The 23093-nt window shown below is 36.4% G+C and overlaps 1 protein-coding gene across 4 annotated transcripts in view; it reads right to left on the bottom strand.

Moving 5' to 3' along the window:
- SLC25A12 (solute carrier family 25 member 12) overlaps positions 1–23093 on the bottom strand; it is a 104928-nt gene that overhangs the window by 21174 nt on the left and 60661 nt on the right. For all 4 annotated transcript variants that reach the window (XM_006083135.3, XM_006083134.3, XM_023744875.1 and 1 more), the window contains 6 exons: positions 15702–15848; positions 13584–13722; positions 12427–12520; positions 10565–10649; positions 3560–3641; positions 2097–2255 (listed from right to left, as the gene is read on the bottom strand). In XM_006083135.3, coding sequence (XP_006083197.1) covers positions 2097–2255; positions 3560–3641; positions 10565–10649; positions 12427–12520; positions 13584–13722; positions 15702–15848 — 706 coding nt within the window. The remainder of the gene's footprint in view (positions 1–2096; positions 2256–3559; positions 3642–10564; positions 10650–12426; positions 12521–13583; positions 13723–15701; positions 15849–23093) is intronic.

Raw genomic sequence — 23093 nt, 5'->3', positions numbered from 1 at the left:
TAAGGCTCATGGAATTTTAATAAAGTACTGATTTATGTCATTTTATCATTGTTGCCTGCGATGAAATGTAGGCTTATCTGTCAACAATTTTGTCAATCATCTGACAGAATAATGGACCAGTTCTAAGCAATATATGACAATCTCAATAATCATAGTGTTCACATACAGGATTCCTACAATCTTCTCCCTAATACAAGACTCTCTCATTTAAAGGACTGATTTTATCAGCTCGCATCCTGAATAAAACTAACAACCACTCCTCCTCCTCCCCCCCACACAACTTGCTATATCTGACTCATTTAATTAACATGACATCTCTCACAAATGAAATCTTCGGTAAGCATCCATCCATTGAGAAGGCTAAACTGTTAGTATATATCTAGGTTCCTTTAAATCAGTGGTTCTCAACCTTCTGGCCCTTTAAATACAGTTCCTCATGTTGTGACTCAACCATAAAATTATTTTCGTTGCTACTTCATAACTGTAATGTTGCTACTGTTATGAATCGTAATGTAAATACCTGATATGCAGGATGGTCTTAGGCGACCCCTGTGAAAGGGTCGTTCGACCGCCAAAGGGGTCGCGACCCACAGGTTGAGAACCGCTGCTTTAAATACAGGACATTCTTTTTAAGTATACCAAGGAAGAAGAAAGGTCATTATTCAACAAAAAAAGATTGAAAATGTCAAAGAAAGAAAACAAGTTAAGTACCATTCAATCCTCAGATTCTCTGTTAAATAATATGTAGGAGTGCAGGGTTTAATATCGTTTAAAACAAGCATTCGTATGCACAGATCTGGATTCCAGACAATGCACAAGTCTTCCACAGAATACTTGCTATACATCGAGAATTTAGAGAGGCTAGAGGTTTGAATATTTGAGCAAAATTAATTGCACTCCTTCTCAGGAGCAGGGTATTTGAGCCTAGTTTTCAGAACACTCTCTTATTCAGAACACTCTCTTATAATGCCAAAAAGGAACATCTTCATGACCCTCTCTTTCACACATAGTAAGTGTATCAGAGTTAGATTCTTCACTGAAAGTCTGTACATGATGCTAATCAGAGGTGTTTTTCTCCTGTCCATGAACATAAAGCTTTGTTTGGCCTGGCCTTTCTTTCCAAGGAAGAGGTTCTAAGCCAAACAGTTCAACAGAGCTCAGAATGAGCTAGGGATTAATGAGACTGTGTGTGCAAACAAACAAGTACAGTAAATTACATAAATGCCCTGGACTTAGGCATGTAGAGTGTATTTTCAAAGAATTCCAAGTGGCGCCCAAAGGGATTAAAAAATTAATCTCCTTCCCAAAGGAAACCCTAAATTCTAATGTGAAAACATGTACATGAAAGTCGTTCCCTCTCCAAAGAGAACAAGTTCTTACAAAGCCGACGGGGTGAAGAGAATTCTGCATGGGGCTGCTGCCTCTAGGCCAACAGTGCCGTGCTTGGCCTAGAGGTGATAGTAACGTTTCCTGCAAAAGAAAATCTCTCTGCTTTCGCTCAGTGCTTCTGAACTATGGGGAGGAAAGGAACAGAAATGAGACTTGGAGCCAAAAGGTTTTCTTTTCTTCTTTGTTAAACTTGAGATGACTCAGTGAAAAAGACTTATGAATGGTCTCCGTGGAGGAGACAAAACATTTGATACTTCTTTCAGTTGAAACAAGTGGATAGATGGTAAACTTACCTCCAGGTGGCAGCCTGGCTTCTACTTCAGAGAAGAGGCGTATTTCTCCTCTCTCACTCTTTGAGAAAAAAAGCTCTCTATTTCTTAGCCGTCACCACTGTATTCCACCTGCAGACATGTGCCTTAGTTTGTAAAGCACAGTTACCACAGACCCATGATAGGACAAACACAGGATTTGGATTCCGAGAAATAGAAATAGCAGGAAGAAGAAATGAAGACCTTGTTTGCAAACTACTATTGCTAGTTACCAACAAAACTGTAAAAAGAGAAATGAGCAATGGGAATTCAAAAAGAGAAAAACAGCTCTAGTCTGACTGGGCAGGCTACACATTGGTTTTCATAACAAGTGAGTTAAAACCTGCTTCTGGTGAGATAAAAATCACTAACTTCTGCAGCTGAGATTTGCTTACTCACCCCGGTAGAGTCCAAAGAAGCCCTCATAACGCAAGACTTTCTTAAAACAGTCAAAGCTGTTTTTGTACATCAGCTCTCCCACCACAGAGCCAGTGCCACGCTGGTTTTGCATGCGGGTCTTCACCAGATCTATAGGATATACTGCAGTGGCTCCCACAGCTACAAATAAAACAATTTTGAGGTTTAAAAGAGAGCACAATTAAGTGGGGAATCTATAAGGACAACAAATTTCATCTCAAAGGACTAGAAAATAAAACAGTATCTTTCTCACAAGAGACTTCGTTATTCTTCCTCCCATACACAGCTGAACCACACAGGCTGGCAACCACTGGATCCATACATACACTTGCTTCAGAGAACAACTACAGTGGATTTTCAAGTCATCACCAACATTAGACAATCAACACTCAATTTTCTATAACATTAAACTATTATATGTAACATTTTTTAAAAACAACGTATTTCTTAATATTTCCCATTAAATGCTTAAATAAACCAGTTATTCCTTAAAATGACTATATATGTACACGTAAGTGACTATAACTTAAAATTTTAGTTTGCTAAAGCATTTTGGTATGTTAAACTTAGTTACAATCATAATACTGAAACCAAATCTCAATATAATCCTACCCCTACATACAGAATTTGTTAAAAAAAAAACAAAAAAAAAACAGGCTTTAGATTTCTCACGGACTAAAAAATGTATAACATGAACTAGAGCATTATATTTTTCAATTGTTGAAAACCGAAACATGCTTTGCAACTTCTAAAACTGAGACTGAAAAGAAAAAATAATAGTTTCATCAATTCAGGCTTGTTTTGAAAAATCGTAAGTATTTTAATCACACCTGATATGTTCTTATCATCAAAGCAATTTTAGATTCTACACTATTTCTATGCAGAGATTTAAGCAGAAAGAAAAAAAAAACAACACAAAAAAAGTCTTGAATTTTGCCCAGGAACAGGGAGGAGAGGTTCATTTTAGCAAATAAGCTACAAGTACAGATATTCTTCAACTAGTAAAAGGGAAGAGGAAAAGAATACAAGTAGAGAAACAAAAGTGAATCACTTTGAGAGGTTGTTTTATTTCATAAGGTTCTGGGATTTGTACCCCAAATCTTGATTTCCTACCTGTCCTCACCCCCAACACCATAAACATAGTCTTATTCTCCATTGCTTTGTACTGGCTTTAACCAGTATAATTAAAGTGAGTGCAGCACTGCAGCCAAGACTTTCACATTATGACAGAGGTTTTGTCCTAAAGACAGACTGGAGCCAGAGGGGCTATGGCCATGCTATGACAAGTCCTCTGATCAGAGGTAAAAAAATAAAAAATGCTTCAGAAAGCCCTGCAGCCGTGACCCACGGGAACAATGAACTGCACTTTTGCTGATCTGTCCCGGTCTAGTGAGATAATATTACATGATCACAAGCTTGAAACAGCACACAGACACATCACTCACCTCCAGCAACTGAGCCCAGAGTGAATCTGTAAGCAGACTCGGCAATCTGGAGCCAGACAGACCTGCCTAAACCATGAGATTGCTGTGGGGTAAAGGAAAACATGTAAAAAAAATGGAAAAACATACAGCAAACCAAAAAAGCTACAATAGCTATTTTAAGATTTTAAAATGAATACCTGTATTATTGGCATTGAAAAACCATATCCAGCCAAAGAGACACCGTTGCTTTCCCCCATTTTTTTTACAAACCTATTAATGCCTCATTTATCTGCTGCTATTGGGAAATACACTATCATTTTACTGAAGTGAATAAATATTTCAAGTATAACATTTTCCCCCCTTCTTTACATTAACCAAGTTAAAATTTTAAACCTTTCTAAAATGTACAAAAACTATCTTGATTCATAGACCAGAGACTATTGATCATAATCTACCATCTCTAATGACTGGAGGTTATCATATTCATATGTCCATCACTTACTGCATTAAGATCTGACACAGCTGTCTGTGCTATCCACCCATGCCTGACAGCTATTACCTCTTCTACCAACAGCCTCCTAGTTTGATTTTGCCACCTCTTATCTGTTAGGGCTGGAGAAATCACATAATTAGGATTGTTAGGATTTTATGCAAAGCAATGTCAAGGACTTCTCTTTTGGGATAAAGTGAAAACCTTTGATAACTACTATTTCTAGAGTCAGAGTCTTATTTCTGGCTTTGCAGCTCAACCACTGAGGCTACCGCTAGCAAAGTGTAGTATTTCTGACCTCAGCTATTGAGCATTTGCTCTCCTAGATCTCTGTATTCCCCAACTGCATAAAGAAAATACCTAAGGGGCTTTAAAAAAATCCCTGGGGCCTGGGGTTTATATATTTTTAAAAGGTTTCAAATTATTCTGCTATGTAGCCAGGTTGAGAACCACTGTCCTAGCCACATTTACAGTTCTAACGTAAAATCTACGATGATAATAAAGCAAAGGGGGAAATCCTGTTGTGATTCAGAATGCTATTTCATTGATATCCTACAGCATAAAGAATCTGAAATAAGTTGCCTATATTAGTGTATCAGTCTTGTTCTTTAATGTTTTCATTATGAAATAGCAGGCATTGAACAGTCTGAAATGAAAGAATAAAATACTTGCTTTATTATAAAGAAAATGAAAAATATTAACTTGAAATGAGGTTTTTAAAACAGCATAATAAAAAAAGTTTAGATACTCTTATTAGAATAATTTAATGGAGAGGGAATCCATGCCTAAAATCTAGAAGGAAAAGGGTAAACTAGTCTACTCTGATTTGCTTTCATTTGTACAATCTCTGAATACGCTTCAGTTAGTTTTTTTATATGTTGACTAAACACATGAGGCTAACCTGTTATTTCTTGTTGTTTTTTAAAAATATATTTTTATTGACTTCAGAGAGAAGGGAAAGGAAGAGAGAGGTAAAAATATCAATGATGAAAGACAATCATTGATAAGCTGCCTCCTGCACACCCCCTATTGGGGATGGAGCTCACAAATAAGGCATGTACACTGACTGGGAACTGAACTGTGACCTCCTGGTTCATAGGTCGACACTAACCACTGAGCCATATGGGCCAGGCTAACCAGTTATTCCTAATACTCTGTTTCAAAGACAAAATAGTTGAAAACAAATGCAGTCTGTACCTTCAAGGTAAAAATGATGTTTACTATCACACTGCTTGAAGAAATTTAAGTAATAACATTTTGACTTAAATTTTATAATATTTTAAAATCAATGTGGTTGTTATGCTACTTATTAAACACACAGCATATGTTTTTAACTTCTAAAAACATGCACATAAAACTTTTTCCCAAAGTTAGAATTTCTCAATAACAAAACTGGGTGAAAATAAACCTCATTCTCACATATTATGAATTATTTTCAATCATGTCTCCTCTCAACAGAATATGTTGAATTAAAACTCATAGAATAAAAGGGCTATAATCGCAAATAAGAGACAAGTAACCACTAATTCCCTTTTTCATATAAAAGGTTTGTCCTGTGTTCAACCACATATGTTTTCTTTATACTCTCTTCCTTTAAAGAATGTTTATAAGCCCTACAAAATCCTATGAAAACTGAAGGATTATACTATGCTTTAATTCTTAGCTAAAAACATCTCTAACTATGAATGCCCAAATGCCTTTTGAAAGAAATGTTGCCTCCGCCCTTATTAAATAGCACTTAAAAAAAAAAAAAGCACTATATGGTTACTAAGGGTTCTTTTTTGGGCTCAGCTATCACTATAACTTACGGTTCACTTTTATTCAGGTATGTAAATTAATGTAATTAATGCTATGGATTTCACATCATGAATATTCATAAGTAGAATGCTACTGTAGCTGTCATCCCTATTAATGACTGTGTACGGAATTTTTAGCATTTAGGCTGAAAGAAAATACTCAGCACTAAGAAGATTGCCTACCGTGAGCAAATGGGCCAAAGGAAAAGGTGCTCTTTCCCTTAAGGTTATGATTATGATCTTGAAGGTGATATTTAACAAGATTGTTTTTCAAAGCAAAATAAAAGTGGGACATCTTTAAAAAAAAGAGAGCATCTTAAATGATTTTTTATTTGCTCCCTAAGTATATGCATATGATTAAAAGTGACAAGAGATCTCATTTGGAGAAGAGAGGGTTCTTTTGCTTTTGTTGTTATATGTATTCTCATCCTATAAATGAGAATTGGATAAGACAAGATCATGTCAGTTAACAAGTCAAGCAACCTGCCCAAACCAAGCTGCTTCATGTAGTGTGCCAGTCCAATAAAGAGAACTGCCTCTTCCACATGGCACACTATTAATGGATAGGAGAAAAGGAAGAAAAAGCTGACGTCTTTTTCCCCCATCAATTAAAATTTTTTTAATTGTAACATAAAATTTCAGCCAACACACACAAAAAATTTTTAAGTAAAACAATTTAGGCAATAAAGAAGAAAATGTAAAGATACAATTCTTCCTCACTTCCTATCCCCTTCCACCTAGGGAAAGAAAGTAAATGAAGGTGGATGAAGGAATTACGTTACACACACAACTTGGAGTGTGCTCAGATAGGCTTCTTATAGTCAACAACAGTAACAACCACAGCAATAATGGCAATTAACATTTATTGCTTGCTTAGTAGGTGCCAGGCCTAATGTAAGTACATTATCTCATATAATTCTCATAATGACCCTATCAGATGAATACTACTCTCTTCATTTAATGAGGAAACTGAGAAAGAATGTCACATAATCAGTGCCCCAGTTCTTAATCTCTGCCTCTTAACTTTCCTTCTGTTTCTGAATTCACAGATTCTATGTCACGCACTTGTGTTTTAATAACCACTTTCATAGGTTGAGATAACAAGAAAACTTGCCATCCCTCCTATTTTATTTTTATTGATTTCAGAGAGGAAAGGAGAAGTAGAGAAAGACAGAAATATCAATGAAGAGAGAGAATCATTGTTCGGCTGCCTCCTGCACGCTTCTTTCTGGGGATCGAGCCTGCAACTCCGGCAGGGAATCGAACTGTGACCTACAGTTCATAGGTTGATGCTCAACCACTGAACCACAGTGGCCAGGCCCTTTCCTCCTATTTTATATCTAAGTTTCAAGTAGATATTTATAGGGCAACATTCTATATATGAAATGTAGCCAAAACCGGTTTGGCTCAGTGGATAGAGTGTCGGTCTGCAGACTGCAAGGTCCCAGGTTCGATTCCGGTCAAGGGCATGTACCTGGGTTGCGGGCACATCCCCAGTGGGAGATGTGCAGGAGGCAGCTGATCGGTGTTTCTCTCTCATCGATGTTTCTAACTATCTCTCCCCCTTCCTCTCTGTAAAGAATCAATAAAATATATTTTAAGAAAAATAAATGTAAATAATTCATGCATTCGGAGGATACTGTCATTTAGAATTTACAAAATAAAATTAAAATCGATGGATTCACACTATTTTTGCAGAATGCAGAAGTTTGACAGAATCTTGAAAATATTTGAAGGAGAAACTGAGGTCCACAGAAACATGTAGCAGATCCCAAGAATAATAAGACCAGATTTCACAATGTATGTAAATAGGGACATTAATTTTAATCCCTCTTAAATCCTCATAAATTTGTCTATAAAATTCTAAAAATTATTACTTCTATTGAGTTTTATTTTTAAGAGGTGTTTTAATAATAATTCACAGGGAAAAATACATTTGAAATCTTCATTTTTTATTTCTCTATTTCTAACCCTCAGCAATAAGACTACCGAACCTAGCTGATGTGGGAGAGGGAGAACAGACAGACTCTGAGGCTCTTCCTTCGGGGACAATGCAAGAATACCCAGGAGCTCTGCCTGTTCTCAGGGGATTCCAGATCCCTGTGCCATCCTCCTGGTTAGAGAAAAGGCACAGCAGGCACTCCAGCACCACTCTGGCTGTCAATCAGAAACCCAGGGAAAGAGAAGGTGACGATTTTTATCACTACCCATTTGCTAGCATCTAACAAGATCTTTGAGGCCATCATACCAGCATAAAGGCATCAGCGCTGCCCACTGAAGGGAGGCAAATCACCTTCTAATCTGTCTACAAGAAAAATTACACCAATAGCAGAATTATATCACCTTCCTAAAGACTAAGAAATATGAAGATAAAATTAGGGTGCCAGAGATTACAAAAACAGCTTTCAGATATGACCTGTAGGAAAATTGCTAGAGGCAAGAGAGTTAGGTAAAATGAAAAGTAAGAGCAGCAGAAAGGCTGAGAAAGGAGGAATGAGTTGGGATTTTTTTAATTCATTACACTGTCTTCAATAAGCTAAATGAAATATTTCATTATTATAAATATGAGGACACCCCCAGGGAAAGCTATATTAATAGACATGTAACACTGAAAAATAGCTCCTTTTGAAATGCAATTTTTCAAACTTCAAAAAAATTTTTATAAATGTACACTATAAAATATAAAATTAAATTCAATAAGAGCTCTTTAATTTAAATATTTCAATGTATCAACTTTTTAATAATTTTGTTAAATTTCATTATAAATCAGTGAATTGAAATAAATTAATCTATTTTTTAAAGGATCTGAGAACTTATAATGGAAATAAACTTTGACAGCAGCAGATAAGGGGTTTTTGCTACTAAAAAAGCTAAATTGCAATGGGTTACAGATGTATTTTAATCTGCAGGAAGCTCTATTACACACCGAGCAAACAAAGTATTAACATAAAATGTAGATATAAAAGTAATATTTTCAATTTACTGTGCAGAATATAAAAATTCTTGTTTATTATGTAAAGTAGATCTGGAAATTCTAATTCATTTCAGAGGCAGAATCATCATTTCATGGAGCTCAAGTAGAAGTAAGATTTCCTACCAAAACTCCCCAGCAGACCACACTTATAAGCCTTGATCTTTCACTAGCTCGTCGGGCTGTTTAGTGGCAGCACTAAAGAAAGGTGGACTCGGGCTCTTTCTGTGGCATGCCCATTCAGCTTTATTCCCTCCTTCATTGTCTTCTGTCTTCTTTGCCCCTCTCCCCATGACATCCCTATGTCTTCTAGCCTCATAGGTCATCACAATCTCCTAAGGTATCAGGGACACAGGTCTCATGTCTGTGAGAGCAGGTAAATACCAGGACAAGCAATAGCCCTCCTAACCTCACTCCCCACACAAAGCCATGTGACCACTACAACTGAGGTTTCCTCCAACTGCTACAGAAGTGGGAGTTTCTGCTTAAAACAAGATTTATTAAAAAAAAGTTCCATTTCATTCTTCAAGGTAATATCATGGGGTTTATTTTCCTTTTAAGATAGTATTTTTGAAATCAGAAATGGGGCTATATTAACTTTATAGGACTCAGAGCTATTAATTTAATCATCCTTAATATTTTTTTAACCTTGTTAACGATCCTACTATAGAACTTTCATTTATTGGGCCTTTTGATAAATACAAATATCCATTACCTTCATGCTATATCAGTGATGGCGAACCTTTTGAGCTTGGCATGTCAGCATTTTGAAAAACCCTAACTTAACTCTGGTGCTGTGTCACATATAGAAATTTTTTTATATTTGCAACCATAGTAAAACAAAGACTTATATTTTTGATATTTATTTTATACTAGAGGCCCATTGCAGGAAGATTCCTGCAAGAATAGGGCTTCCTGCGGCTGGAGCAAAGCAGAGAAGGGAGTGAAACCTGCTGAGGCGGGCTTCGCTCCCACTTCCAGCTGCTGTGGCTGGGTTTCCCCTCCAGCTCCCAGCCCCTGTGGCTGGGTTTCCCCTCCTGCTCCCAGCCGCTGTGGCTGGGTTTCCCCTCCCACCTCCTGTCTCCGCCACCTCTACTTTGCTCCCTTCTGTAGCACTTCGCTTCCACGTAGTCTTCAGTCTTCGCTCCCAGCCGGTATATGCAAATTAACCGCCATCTTAGTTGGGTTAATTTGCATATAGCCGCTCTGATTGGTTGGTGGGTGTGGCTTAAGGCATAGCAAAAGTACGGTCAATTTGCATGTTTGTCTTTTATCTTAATATTTTAAATAACTAATATTTTATCAAAAATTTAACAATCAAGGTTTTCTCTCTAGTTCATTAGTTAATTTTCCTGTGCTACTGTTGTAATCTGTAAGGTATAATATCAGTGAAAGATTTATTAGAGGAATTTTTGTATTTTGAAAAACCTATAAATATCAGTTTAATGATACAAAGTGAACTTAACACTAATCTTTAAATATGACTAGACAAATTCAGACTGCTAATTCTATGGAGAAGAAAGGCAAGCCCATATATGTTTGCACTCTTATTTTCCTTATGTTAATAAGCTAAAAGACAAGCCACAAACATAAATCTAGTTACTCCATAAAAATAGGAGGGGGTCACAGTTCTATAAAGGTAATCTTTGAACTAAGTAAAATCTCTTTCTGGTAAGTTGTTTTTAAATTTCACCATTCAGAAGCTCTAGGCTGTCATATACATACAACTCCAGCACTTTTAAAGGAGATTCTATTTATGAGACACCTACCTGTCTTTGAAGTTCTGCCAGGTTGTAAGGTAAGGCCCCCTCAGCCAACGGGGCTATTCTCTCAATATCTGCCAAAGTCAAGCGCCTTCAGGCAAAAATATGAAAAAGAACTGTTAGACACCAACAAACTCCTCAAACTAAGATAATCTTTCTTCAAAAAAAGGGGGGGGGGCGAGAACTATGACTTAAAAACAGTATTTCTCGCCCAGCCAGCATGGCTCAGTGGTTGAGCGTCGACCTATGAACCAGGAGATCACAGTTTGATTACTGGTTAGGGCATATGCCCAGGTTGTGGGCTCAATCCCAATGTGAGGCATGCAGGAGGTGGCCAATGATTCTCTCTCATCACTGATGTGTCTATCTCTCCTTCTCCCTTCCTCTCTGAAATCAATAAAAAAATATTTTTTTAAATAGTATTTCTCTGTTCACATAGATCATAGTGAGAAACAAAGAACTTGCTTGGCACAACATAAAGCAAAAGATTGCAGATAAATAATGTGGAGTATACAAATTTAATGAGACTTCAATGTAGATATTAAAAGTAAAGAAATAATTTCTGGAAGAAACAAAGTATAGATGTTGACAGTTCATACATACTACATGTATTCTCTTAGTATACATACTTAATACATAGGTATCTTGAGAAAGACAAACACAAAACTGATGGTTGCCTTTAAGGAAAGGCAAAGGGTAGAAGGGAGTCTTTTTTGGAATGCTCTTTTAAACTCTTTGAATTTTGAACCATGTGAATACACTACTGATTCCAAAAAAATTTACTTAAAAATAAGTATGCTAGAAAGTCACTTCACATACAGTTTTGAGAAGCACTTTTTAAAAGCATTTTTTTATCATGTAGGAGACTTAAAACCTTTGCTAAAAATGCGAATTCTAAATGAATGAGACATGGTCTGATATTTTACATCAATCACCAAAGACTGGTTGGTATATTTAGTATCATCTCTAGCTCAGCAATTCATTATGTAGCAAGAAGGCAATGAATTAGCCATGTACACTCAACTTCTATTAGTCCTCAATTCTAGGATTAAAGGCCATTTTTCAGATGTTCCTACACTTAACTACTAGAGGCAACTAAAAAAAAAATCTGATCACTTAATAGATATAAGTCCCCTTTCCCACAGGTCCTGCTGGGTACCCATAGATAAGAGTTTTTCTTTTAGATTTGCATAAGACTGCAAATTAAATATTCTCCATGTATTTTGGGGATGTTTAGTCTATAAAATAGAGACATAAACGTCTGAGCTTGTTCGTGATGGTAAATATGATAATAATGTCACAGGCATATTTAAGAAAATAATACTCTCCAACACAAAATAGTACATACTGTTTATCAAAATGGCCATTCACAATGAATCCAAAATATTATAAGATTCCTGAACATGTATCTCAGTTTATTAATTCAGGCAAATTTACGCAAATCTCTCAAAATTCCTAACACCTCCAGAGAGTCAAGATTAAACCAATTTTTTCCATCCCTCTCTTACATCTTCTCACTTCTATCCCCTTCTCTCTCATTTTTCTTCCTTTCCCTATTTCTCTGTCATGCCCTTCAACAACCCCTTACTCCCTTCTCTTACCTCACTTTTTCCCATCTCTGCTCTCCCTTTTTCTTCCTCTCCTCTTCCTTCTCTTCCTCTCTCCCTTCCCCTCCCTCCATCTGCCCTTACCTTTAGCTTGTCTTCCTCTGTCTCTCCCTCATTCCATTTCTAATATCTGTCTCCCTTTCTTGAAATTTATATACTGAATAAACTACTGTTTAAATAAACTGAAAGCACACCACTGCTTCACATGTTAAAAGAACTGTCCTATTAATAAATACCATGAAGAATTATGGGAATAGTTACCCTGTAGCATTATATAAGTCTGCAAGTTGGTATAGGATATCAATTTCTAGTGGGGTGACTTGTCCATAGCGTATTGCATTCTGGGAAAACTCCTCTAGAAGAAAAAAAAAATATTTTCAAACCTTAAAAGATTCTTAAAATGCAACAAACTTCTACCTTAACCAATTATAATCTGTAACTAAAGGCATTTTAGTATTATTTTTAAAATCCAAAACTGAATTTAAATTCCCAAATTCAACTATCCTATATAATAAAAGGCTAATATGCAAACCTACCAAATGGCAGAACAACTGGTTACTATGACATGCACTGACCACCAGGGGGCAGATGCTCAACGCAGGAGCTGCCCCCAGGTGGTCAGTGTGCTCCCACAGGGGTAGTGCCGCTCAGCCAGAAGCCGGGCTCATGGCTGGTGAGCGCAACAGCAGTAAGCAGGAGCCTCTCAGGAGCCTCTCCCACCTTTGTGGCAACACTAAGGATGTCCAACTGACGGTTTAGGCCCGCTCCCTCTAAGGGAGCGGGCCTAAGCCGTCAGTCGGACATCCCCTGAGGGCTCCTGGACTGCAAGAGGGCACAGGCCGGGCTAAGGAACCCCCCAAGTGCACGAATCTTGTGCACCGGGCCTCTAGTATAAACTATAAAATTCTGAAAGCTAGCAAAAGAAAATGTTATGATTATGAAACAGCAAAAACAAACAAAGATAAATTAACTTCAAAGATAAAACAATCTATTTAAAATCTTTTTATCTTGTTTATTCACCTTGGTCTTCAGAGTTACAAAATAAAAGAACTGGCTGTTCTCCAGTCACCTAAAACATCCTACTACCACTCAGCAAAAGGCGTGGGCTTGCCCTTCTCTCCGTGGCAACTCCTTCCTAGTACAAACAAGCTGCTGCCACAGTGCCACTGACCTGTTTGACAGATTGGGCCAAGGTTCTTTTCAAAACTGTCAAAGCCACTTTTCCATTTCTGACCTCAGCATCCCATTAAATCCACCTGGATTTTTGGAGACCATTATGGCCCAACTGAAGCATATACACATGGCAACATACTTTCTGGATCTGACTTCAGAATGGTAACTAAGATCAACCTCATGCCCTAAATAAAAAAAAGTGAAAATGCTGAGATTCAAATCAATATATACATTTGAAGTCTTACCCTTTGTGACTTCCACATCTTTCCTTGTGCCAGCTAGAATGCTATATATCTTACGAACAAGCTCCATGTTATTCAGCAATGAGTTAAATGCATTGAAGTAGGAGAAGCTAACTTGATGTGAGATACTTCCTCCAGCTGCCTAGGAAATCACAACACAAAAAGTTAAAAAACAAAACAAAACAAACATGTTTATGGACACTGCACTTTTCTCAAAGAATATCCAAAGGAGTCTTCCTTATTAAAATGATTAACAACCAGTCCATAAATACAAGGAAAGTATCTACTGAAACACTCAGTGCCTTTCATGCCCTCAGGGAGGTCTATGTAATTTAGGTTTTAAGGAAGAAAGCAACATCTGGAAGTTGGACTTCATGGTTCATCTACCTATAAGGTCAGAAACAACAAATATAATTACTGCAGATCAAAAACAATAGTTATTTAAACAGGATTTTCAAGACCCTCCAACTATGGAACTCCTGCTAGTTCTGGGTAATCCAAACATCAATACTACACTATAAGGAGCATTTTTAAAACTTGCTTTTTTTTTCACACACATACAGAAAAAACAGTAGTAACTTTAAATTTTAAAACTGTATCAACTTTCCTAGTCTTTTTTTTTTTAAGGCCATTGTTATAGTTATGATATTTAACAGTCTGTGCTGGGCTCTGAATCTATATCATGAAAGATACAACTACCCAAAACTCCAAAAAATGCAGATAAAATCTAGACAGGATTTATTCATCATAAATTATATCTTTGATGGAAGAGCTTAAAAAAGGCTCTCATGCTGGGGAGGGATGGAGGCAATGTGGCCTTCATTACCTCTGCAGGGTGAGGAGGCAATTTCTCCCTCTGCCCTACTATTTGGCCATAAACTAAAAAATGAATACTTTTTATAGCTTGCAAAGCCTAATTTCTAAGCCAGGAGTCACAGGAACCCACATGATTGAAAACATTATCTATTAAAAACTCAAATAAATACTTATGGAAATACCAGAGTGGCAACCTTACCACCCCTCATACACATACACGCCTTAACCCAAATACAGATATTTGTATTAGTCTGAATTTGGATACCAGTGATCCAAAAGCAAATTATTTAACATATCAACCTAAATGGATAAGATTAAGTGGGTTCCTTCACTGTAAGGCACTCAATAAGTTCTCTCTAGGATTTTCTCTCCTTCTCCCCTTCTTTCCTCCCTCTCTCACTTTTTTTTTCTTCCTTCCTTTCATTTTTTGACCGGGGTTTGAGGTGAGGGTAAGGGAGTGGGAGATGGGTGTCAAGGAGGTGAAATGTGTAGGAGAAAGTGACATGCTCCATGTTCAAATTCACTGAAGAAAAAGAACAGAAGTTGATCTTTCTACCCCAGTCTAAATCAGAGATAATGATCTTCAGCTGAAACAACAAAAGCATTCATTGGCTTTCCTCCATTAAAAACAAGCAGCAATCAAAAACCTATACATAAGTACAACGCATGAACAAGACAACTGGGAAGTGAGGAAAGTTTCACCATTCTTTGTGAGGAAGTGGATGACATCAGTGTACTATTGGCCCAGATGATTACTTTATAGAGATTAGCAGTTTTTATGGAACAAAAAACTGTCTGGTCCATGCAGACTGACACACAGGTGAAGGGGCAGAGAGAGGAGTGAGCCACAGAGGCTGACACCCACATATTTCCCCCATACCTTCTGCCATGGCCATGGTTGTTAAAACAGAGTAGAGGCCAATGATGATCCCTCTAGCAAACAGCACCCTGCAGGCAACAAAGGAAGGAGCCATCCTTACAGCAAGGCTTTGGGAGTCTGGGGGATGGAAAAAGGAGAGCTACTGCCCACTGGAAAAAGTAATTGCACATCCTTGTCTACGAACTTCTTTGTATTCTGTAGTTGGACTAAGTAGATGGAAATAAACAATTTGGAATATCTGAGAACAAGGTGGTGGCTCTGCTATGATCTGGGGAAGACTATTCACCATCATCCCTACCTGTTTACCTTCTACCAACCAAATAAAATCAGAATAGTTGAGTCAGGGGGGCCAGGGAGGCAATCCAGGACACAGTGATTCCAAAGGTTTAAGGAAGTAGAAAGCTGAAGTACTTGCTTTTACTTACTGAAACTAAGTTCTCCTCCACAAAGGGAGTAAGCATGTGAGACCGAATGGTAACCATGATGTCACTGAAATCCAGACCAGAGATCATGCCGCTTTTGCTTTTGTCTTTCAGTGCAAAGGCTTGTCTTGCATGTTCCAATTGTAGCTCCTGAAGCGAAAAGTTAGAAATAGCGCATTAGAGTGGTTCAAGTACAACCCGAGTGTATGTTTTGGAAAGGAAGCACAGACATCCTTTTGCTACATGCACTTACTATAGAAATGAAGTATGTCCAGCTCTGAATTTACAGCACTTTTACTTTCTTTTGAAAAGCCAATTTTCCTGAAAATGTACTACATATTACTACTCAGGAAAAAAGGGATCACAGCATGGCAATAAAGAAAACGGAAGAGGGGGGGAAATCTTCATTTGTTTGAAAAGTTTTCATCACTAAAAACAAGTTGAGTATATTTCCAGTGTTTTAAGTCTTTTAATTAAGTAATAATTTATTCTCTCCTGCTTGAAGGCATTCCTATTATCCAAGAGTACTTTCTGAATTATAAGTTTAGATTCATTTTAAGTTTTTCGATTTCTAAATGTTGCAATCAAAGTCAGCCCACCCCCCAATCTCAATAAATTAGAGACCGTTTTTCAAACAATTTAAAAATAAATTTAGTGAGAAACGCTGGTAAGTACAGTTGACCATTGAACAATGTGGGTTTGAACTGCGTGGTTCCACTTATATGCAAATGTTTTCAATAAATACATTGTCAGCCCTTTGTATCCCCAGGTTTTACACTGGCAAATTCAACCAACCACAGATCTGTGTTTGGGAATCCATGGGTGTGGAGGGCCAACTGTATGCATTGTTTTATACCATTTTATGTAAGGGACTTGAGCATTCTTAGAATTTTATATTGGCAGGGGCCTTGGAACTAATCCTCCTTGAATACTGAGGGAAGACTGAAAAAGCTGTATGTGGCTTTCCAACTGTGTGGAGATTGGTGCTCTTAGTTCCACATTGTCCAGGGACCCACTGTAGTTCTAACATGAAAGGTATGAATAACAAAATACATGACCTGTGTTCAGCTATCACTCCATCCAACTTTGGGCAGTTACTCATAAACTGTAAAACAATCCAGAAGATCTCTGAACTTTTGAACTATTGAACAGCCAAATTTTGTGATAAGTGATATCCATAGAAACAATAAAATGTGGCAGCAATACCTTTAGTACTATACAAAAGTCAAAATTTCAACATTTCTGCCCTAAGGACCTGCTACATAATCCAAATAAATCCGTTACCACAACATAATAATGGTGCTGTTGAATGCCATTTTCACACAATTTGCAACTATGGAAATAATATTCATATCTAATAAGTACTAAAATATTATTTTTAGATAAAATTAAATATTGTCATTTTCATTTATTTATGAAAGCCTACAAATGTTGCTTTACCTTTTTCTGACATTTAATATAGTTTTTGGTTGAAGTCTCACCATTTTACTAATTTATTTAAATATTTTCATACCCACTTGCAATATCTCAATAATTCAAAGACATTAAAGTTACCCTAGTAGGTGTCTTGAAAATAGCAATAGAAGTGGGGAAACTAAAATTCAACTGGTAAATAGATATGAAAGAGAAACAGTACATGGTAGTAAACAACCAGCATGACTTGACAAAGTTTTCTCTCCCCTCCTTTTTTTAAAAATTACAACTTTATTAAGGTATAATTGACAAACAAAATTGTATTTAAAGTGTACAATTTGATGATTTCATATATATACACGTTGCGAAAGGATTCCCAAATTAACTAACACATCCATCACCTCATATATTTATCTTTTTTTATGAGAACACAAGTTCTACTCTCTTAGCAAATTTCAATTATACAATATAGTATACAGGGTGTTCCAAAAAATGTATGCATACTTTATTAATTCCAATGGGATAATTTTATTTAAAAAATCATTGAGCCATCAAAAAATGTATGCCTACACACCCTATATTGTCAACCACAGTCACCATGTTATACACTAGATCCTCAGACCTATCCCTATCTTATACTTGAAAGTTTGCACCCTTTTCCATCCTCTCCCTATCCACCCCCGTCCCCGCCAAGTCACTGGCAACCACTTTTCTGTTTCTGTGTTCAACATTTTTTTGATTCTACATATAAGTGATACCATGCAATATTTGTCTGTCCAGTTTATTTCACTTAGCATAATGCCCTCGAAGCTCATCGACAGTGTATAATATTCCTCTCTCTGTGTGTAAAAAATTTCCTCATCTATTCATCTGTCGATAGTCACTTAAGTGTCTGTACCTTAGCTGCAACAAACATCAGAGTACAGATATCTCTTTGGGACAGGGATTTGTTTCCTTTGCATATTTACACAGAAGTGGAATTTCTGGATCATATGGTGGTTCTATTTTTAACTTCTTGAGGAACCTCCATATTGTTTTCCATAGTGGCTCTACCAGTTTACATCCCCACCAACAGTGTACAAATATCACCTTTTCTCCACATCTTCCCAACACTTGGTTTCTGGTGTGGTGTTTTTTTGTTTTGTTTTTAATAGCCATCCTAATGAGTGTGAGGTGGCATCTCATTGTGGTTTTGATTTATATTTCCCTGAGTATTAGTGATGCTGAACAACTTTTCATGTACCTGTTGGTCATTTGTATGTCTTTGGAAAAATGTTGATTCATGTACCTTGCCCATTTTTTAACTAGGTTATCTTGGTTTTTGGGTTGTTTTGCTACTGAATTATATGAGCTTCTTGTATATTTTGGATATTAACCCCTTATCAGATATGTGGTTTGCAAATATTTTCTCCCATTATTGCTTTTTTGTTTTGTTGATGGCTTCCTTTGCTGTGAAGCTTTTTAGTTTACTGTAGTCTCACTTATTTTGATTTTGTTGCCTCTGCTTTTGGTGTCAAACTCAAAATATCAATGCCAAGAGTTTACCCACTGTTTTCTTTTAGGAGGTTAGTTTAAGGTCTTTATGTTCAAGTTTTTTCATCCATTTTGAGGTAATGTTTGTACATAGTGTAAGATAGTTCAGTTTCATTCTTTCACATGTGACTATCCATTTTTCCCAACATCACTTATTGAAGAGACTATCCTTTCCTCTCTGTATAGTCTTAGCACCTTTGAAAAAAGTGACCATATATGCAGAGGCTTATTTCTGGGCTCTATATTCTGTTCTATTGATTTACTAGCATGTGTCTGTTTTTATGACAATACCATGCTGTTTTGAATACTATCACGTTGTAATATAGTTTAAATTCAGGAAGTGTAATGCCTCTAGTTTTGTTCTTTCTCAAGATTGTTTTGGCTATTTGGGGACTTCTGTGGCTCCATAAATGTTCTATTTCTGTGAAAAATGCCATTGGAATTTTGATAGGGATTGTGTTGAATCTATAGATTGCTTTGGGTGGTATAAACATTTTAACAATATTGTTTCAATCCATGAACACGGAATATCTTTCCATTTATGTGTGTCTTCTTCAATTTCTTTCATCAATGCCTTACAGATTTCAGTGTACAGATCTTTCACTTCCTTGGTAAAATTTATTCCTAAATATCTTATCCTTTTTTGTGTTTTTATAAATGGGATTTTCTTTCCAATACTTTGTTAGTGTATAGAAATGCAACGAGTTTTATATATTGATTTTGTATCCTGCAACTTTCCTAAAGTCATGGATTAGTTTTAACAGGTGTGTGTGTGTGTGTGTGTGTGTGTGTGTGTGTGTGTGTGTGTGTGTTGCAAAGTCTTTAGGATTTTCATACCATCTGCAAAAAGAAATAATCTTACTTCTTCCTTTCCAATTTGGATGCCTCCTATTTCTTTCTTGCCTGATTATTCTGACTAGGATTTACAATACTTTTTGAATAAAAGTGGTAAGAGTAGGCATCCTTGTCTTGTTCCTGATCTTAGAATAGAAGCTTTCAGCTTTTCACGTATGTCAGATGTGGGGTTGCTATATATGGTTTTTATTATGTTATAGTATGTTTCCTCTATCCCCACTTTGCTGAGAGTTTTTACCTTAAATGGATGTTGGATGTTGTCAAATGCTTTTTCTGCATCTATATCTATTGAGATGATTATATGATTTTTATCCTTCATTTTGTTAATGTGGTTTATCACATTGAATGATCTGCATATGTTGAACCATCTTTGCATCTCAGGAATAAATCCCACTTGATCATGGTGTATGATCTTTTTAATACTATTAAATCCGGCTTGCTACTATTTTGTTGAAGATATCTGCATCTTCATCAGGAATATTGGCCTATAATATGCTTTTCTTGCAGTGTCCTCCTCTGGCTTTGGTATCAGGGTAATCCTGGTCTTGCAAAATGAATGTGGAAGAAGTGTACCCTCCTCTTCTATTTTTGAGAAGAGTTGGAGAATAATCTGTACTAATTCTTCTTTAAATGGTAGTATTCACCAGTGAAACTATCTGGTCCGGAAGTTAAAATAAAAAAATTTTTGATCCTCACCCAAGGATATGTTTTCCACTGATTTTAGAGAGAAAGGGGGAGGGAGAGAGAGAGAAACATCGATAGGTTCTGCCTGACCAGGAGTTGAACCCCTGAGCCTTCAGTGCACAGGATGACACTCCAACCAACTGAGCCACACCAGCCAGGGCTTATCTTTTTGAAAAGCCAGCTTATAGCTTTACTGATGTTTTCTATCTTTCTGTCTCTATTTCACTTATTTCTGCTTTGATCTTTGTTCCTTCCTTCTCTGACTTTGGGCTTAGTTTATTCTCTTTTTCTAGTTCTCTGAGGTGTAAAGGTAGGTTGTTTAAGATCTTTCTTTTTTCTTAATGTGGGTGCTTATAACAATACACTTCCCTCTTAGAACTGCTTTTGCTGCATCCTATATGTTTTGGTAGGCTCTTCTTTTTCCATTTTCATCTGTCTCAAAGTATTTTTCCTTTTCCTTTTGACTTCCTCTACCACCCATTTATTATTCAGAAGCATGTTGTTTAATCGCCACATATTTGTGAATTTTCACCCCTTCTCACTCCATCTTCCTATCACCTTAGCTCCAACCACATATCACCTTTCAAATGAAGTAGGAATTTTCCATCTCTATTTCAACCTTAAAATATGCTTGAAAGAAAGTGTTCCCCATGGAAAGGATATTCCTGAGCAGCATCAGAAGCAAACACAGGTCCCACTCTCTATTTTATGTATGTTTTCCCTTCCTCGCTCATTCTTTTTTGTCTCCTTCTTTATATCATTTTTTATGTTTCTGTTTTCTTCATGCATATGTCTTAGGCTCTCAGAAATATACAGTGCCAACCATGGGCATGATTAAGACTTATTAATGATACTCAGTACTAAAGAAAATGTGGACCTTTATAGTAAAAACAAAGCAGAATCTTCATTGTAATAGATTTTCCATTTTTTATTAGATCAACAGTTGAATTTCATGTATCTTTTAAAGATATATTTCTGAAGTATCAGAGATAAAATTATGGAGTGTATGGGACTAGCTTCCAAATGATCCAGTTGTGGGGCAGGGTGGGGAGTACAAATAAAACAAGATTGGCCAACAGTTGCTAATTGTTGAAGTTGGTTGATGGGTACATGAAGTTGATTATCCTACTCTTGAAATTATTTGAAGTCTTTCAAAATAAAGTTTTAAAAATTGAAATTAAGAACTTCAAAATGAGAAGCAACACAAAGAAAGAAGAAGCCACATATATAAAGCTCTCAGTTTATGTAGTATAATTAAAACATCAGAGTAAAATAGATATTATAAAATATCTTCAGTAAATGCAAAGGAACCAACAATGAGAGAAAGCCATCTTAGGAAATATATAATATTTTCAACTTTTCAAGTTTGAACACTTTACAAGGTCAGTCAGGTAGGGACTAACATTGAAAGTATTAGAACAAGCACTGGGTTGTACAAATACCCACACCTAAAAGATAATAGTTTTCAAACTGTGATCACCCTAATGGGAAAAAAAATAATACCCTGAGCTTATAAAAGATAAAATAAGGATACTCTAAAAAGATACTTTATCTAATAAGATAAATATTCCATTAAATAAATGATAAAATAAAAATAAGTCTGCTTCTAAATTGAAAAGTTGAATAGGGGAACTGAGGAAAATGATAAAGAAAGGAAATTTTGCTAAAGCTAAAGGTCTTGTGCATTTGGAAATGCATTTCACATAGCTATGAGATGAAAGTAGCAGAACTTCAGAAATATATGGCTGTCTTCCAAAATTCCACGCTTCACAAAATCATAGTAAAAGAACAAAAGGCAAACAAAAACTCAAGAATAAAGAGAACAGAAAAGGAGAAGACAGCAACTATGTTTTTAAGATTAGAGAGAAGAAGGGCAAGTGACAAACAACTTGACAGAACCAAGAAAACTAGAAATAAAGAAAGCCAAAAAGCAATCCAAAGTACAGGATAGACCCCCAAGAGACTCATAAATTGGCTGACTAGTACTGTTGGATGTGACAGTGTAGGTGAAGATGAAAACAGGAGGCTCAGATGGAAGTCTGTTTAAAAAGCAATTAATTGCCTGCCTTACTGCACCAGAGTTACACCTCTGTCCTTTCCCAACCTTGGCAAAAGGCTGGAGGTTCACTGCCTGGACAGTTTAATGGAGGATCCAGAATAGGTACTATAAGACCAGGTTGAAAAGAGGTAAGTAAACGAAAGTCCATCTTCATACTGATTGTTGTCTTCGCAGCCAGGATGTTAAAATCCAGACCTAATAATCCAGATGGGAGGCCAGATGATTACTCTTTGATTACCCAATTCAAAAGAAAAGACCTGAACATGCAGACATTAGAGGTTCCCCAATACAACAGCCCAGCCAGAGAACTTCACAGTAAGGCCCAGAGTTAACTAAGTCCTACCATGAACCAAAAGCTTCAAGTAAGATTCAGTCTTAAATATGAAATAAGGATCAAGGAACATCAGACATATGAGAAAAGCCACTAACATAAAAAACCGACCCAGACAAAGAGAAATTTAGAGGAAACGCACTTGCAGGGAAAAGAAAAATTTAAAAACACAAACAAAAAACCCTGTCTTTAATATCTTTGAAGAAATAAAACAATAGTACACCTACAAAAGAAGCATAGTATGCTGTTTTTAAAAAGAAACATTCAAAAAACCAAAAAGAGTTCCTGAATGTTAGAAATATAATAAAAATTGAAAACTGAATAGAAGGTTCAGAAGGAAAATAAGAAAGAAAACTAAAGGATCATACATTTAATATATTTACTAGTTTTAGAAAGGAAGAAAATAGGAGGGAACAAATAAGAATATTTTCTATAACTGAAGGACATAATTTTTCAAATTTAAAAAGCCCATTGAATGCTCAGCACAATGAATAAAAATAAACTCACATCAAGGAATATC

Source organism: Myotis lucifugus, unplaced genomic scaffold, assembly GCF_000147115.1.
Source record: "Myotis lucifugus unplaced genomic scaffold, Myoluc2.0 scaffold_5, whole genome shotgun sequence".
NCBI classification, from domain to species: domain Eukaryota; kingdom Metazoa; phylum Chordata; class Mammalia; order Chiroptera; family Vespertilionidae; genus Myotis; species Myotis lucifugus.
Note: the sequence above shows the minus strand (reverse complement) of the source record. Positions and strands in the feature narration are given on the sequence as shown.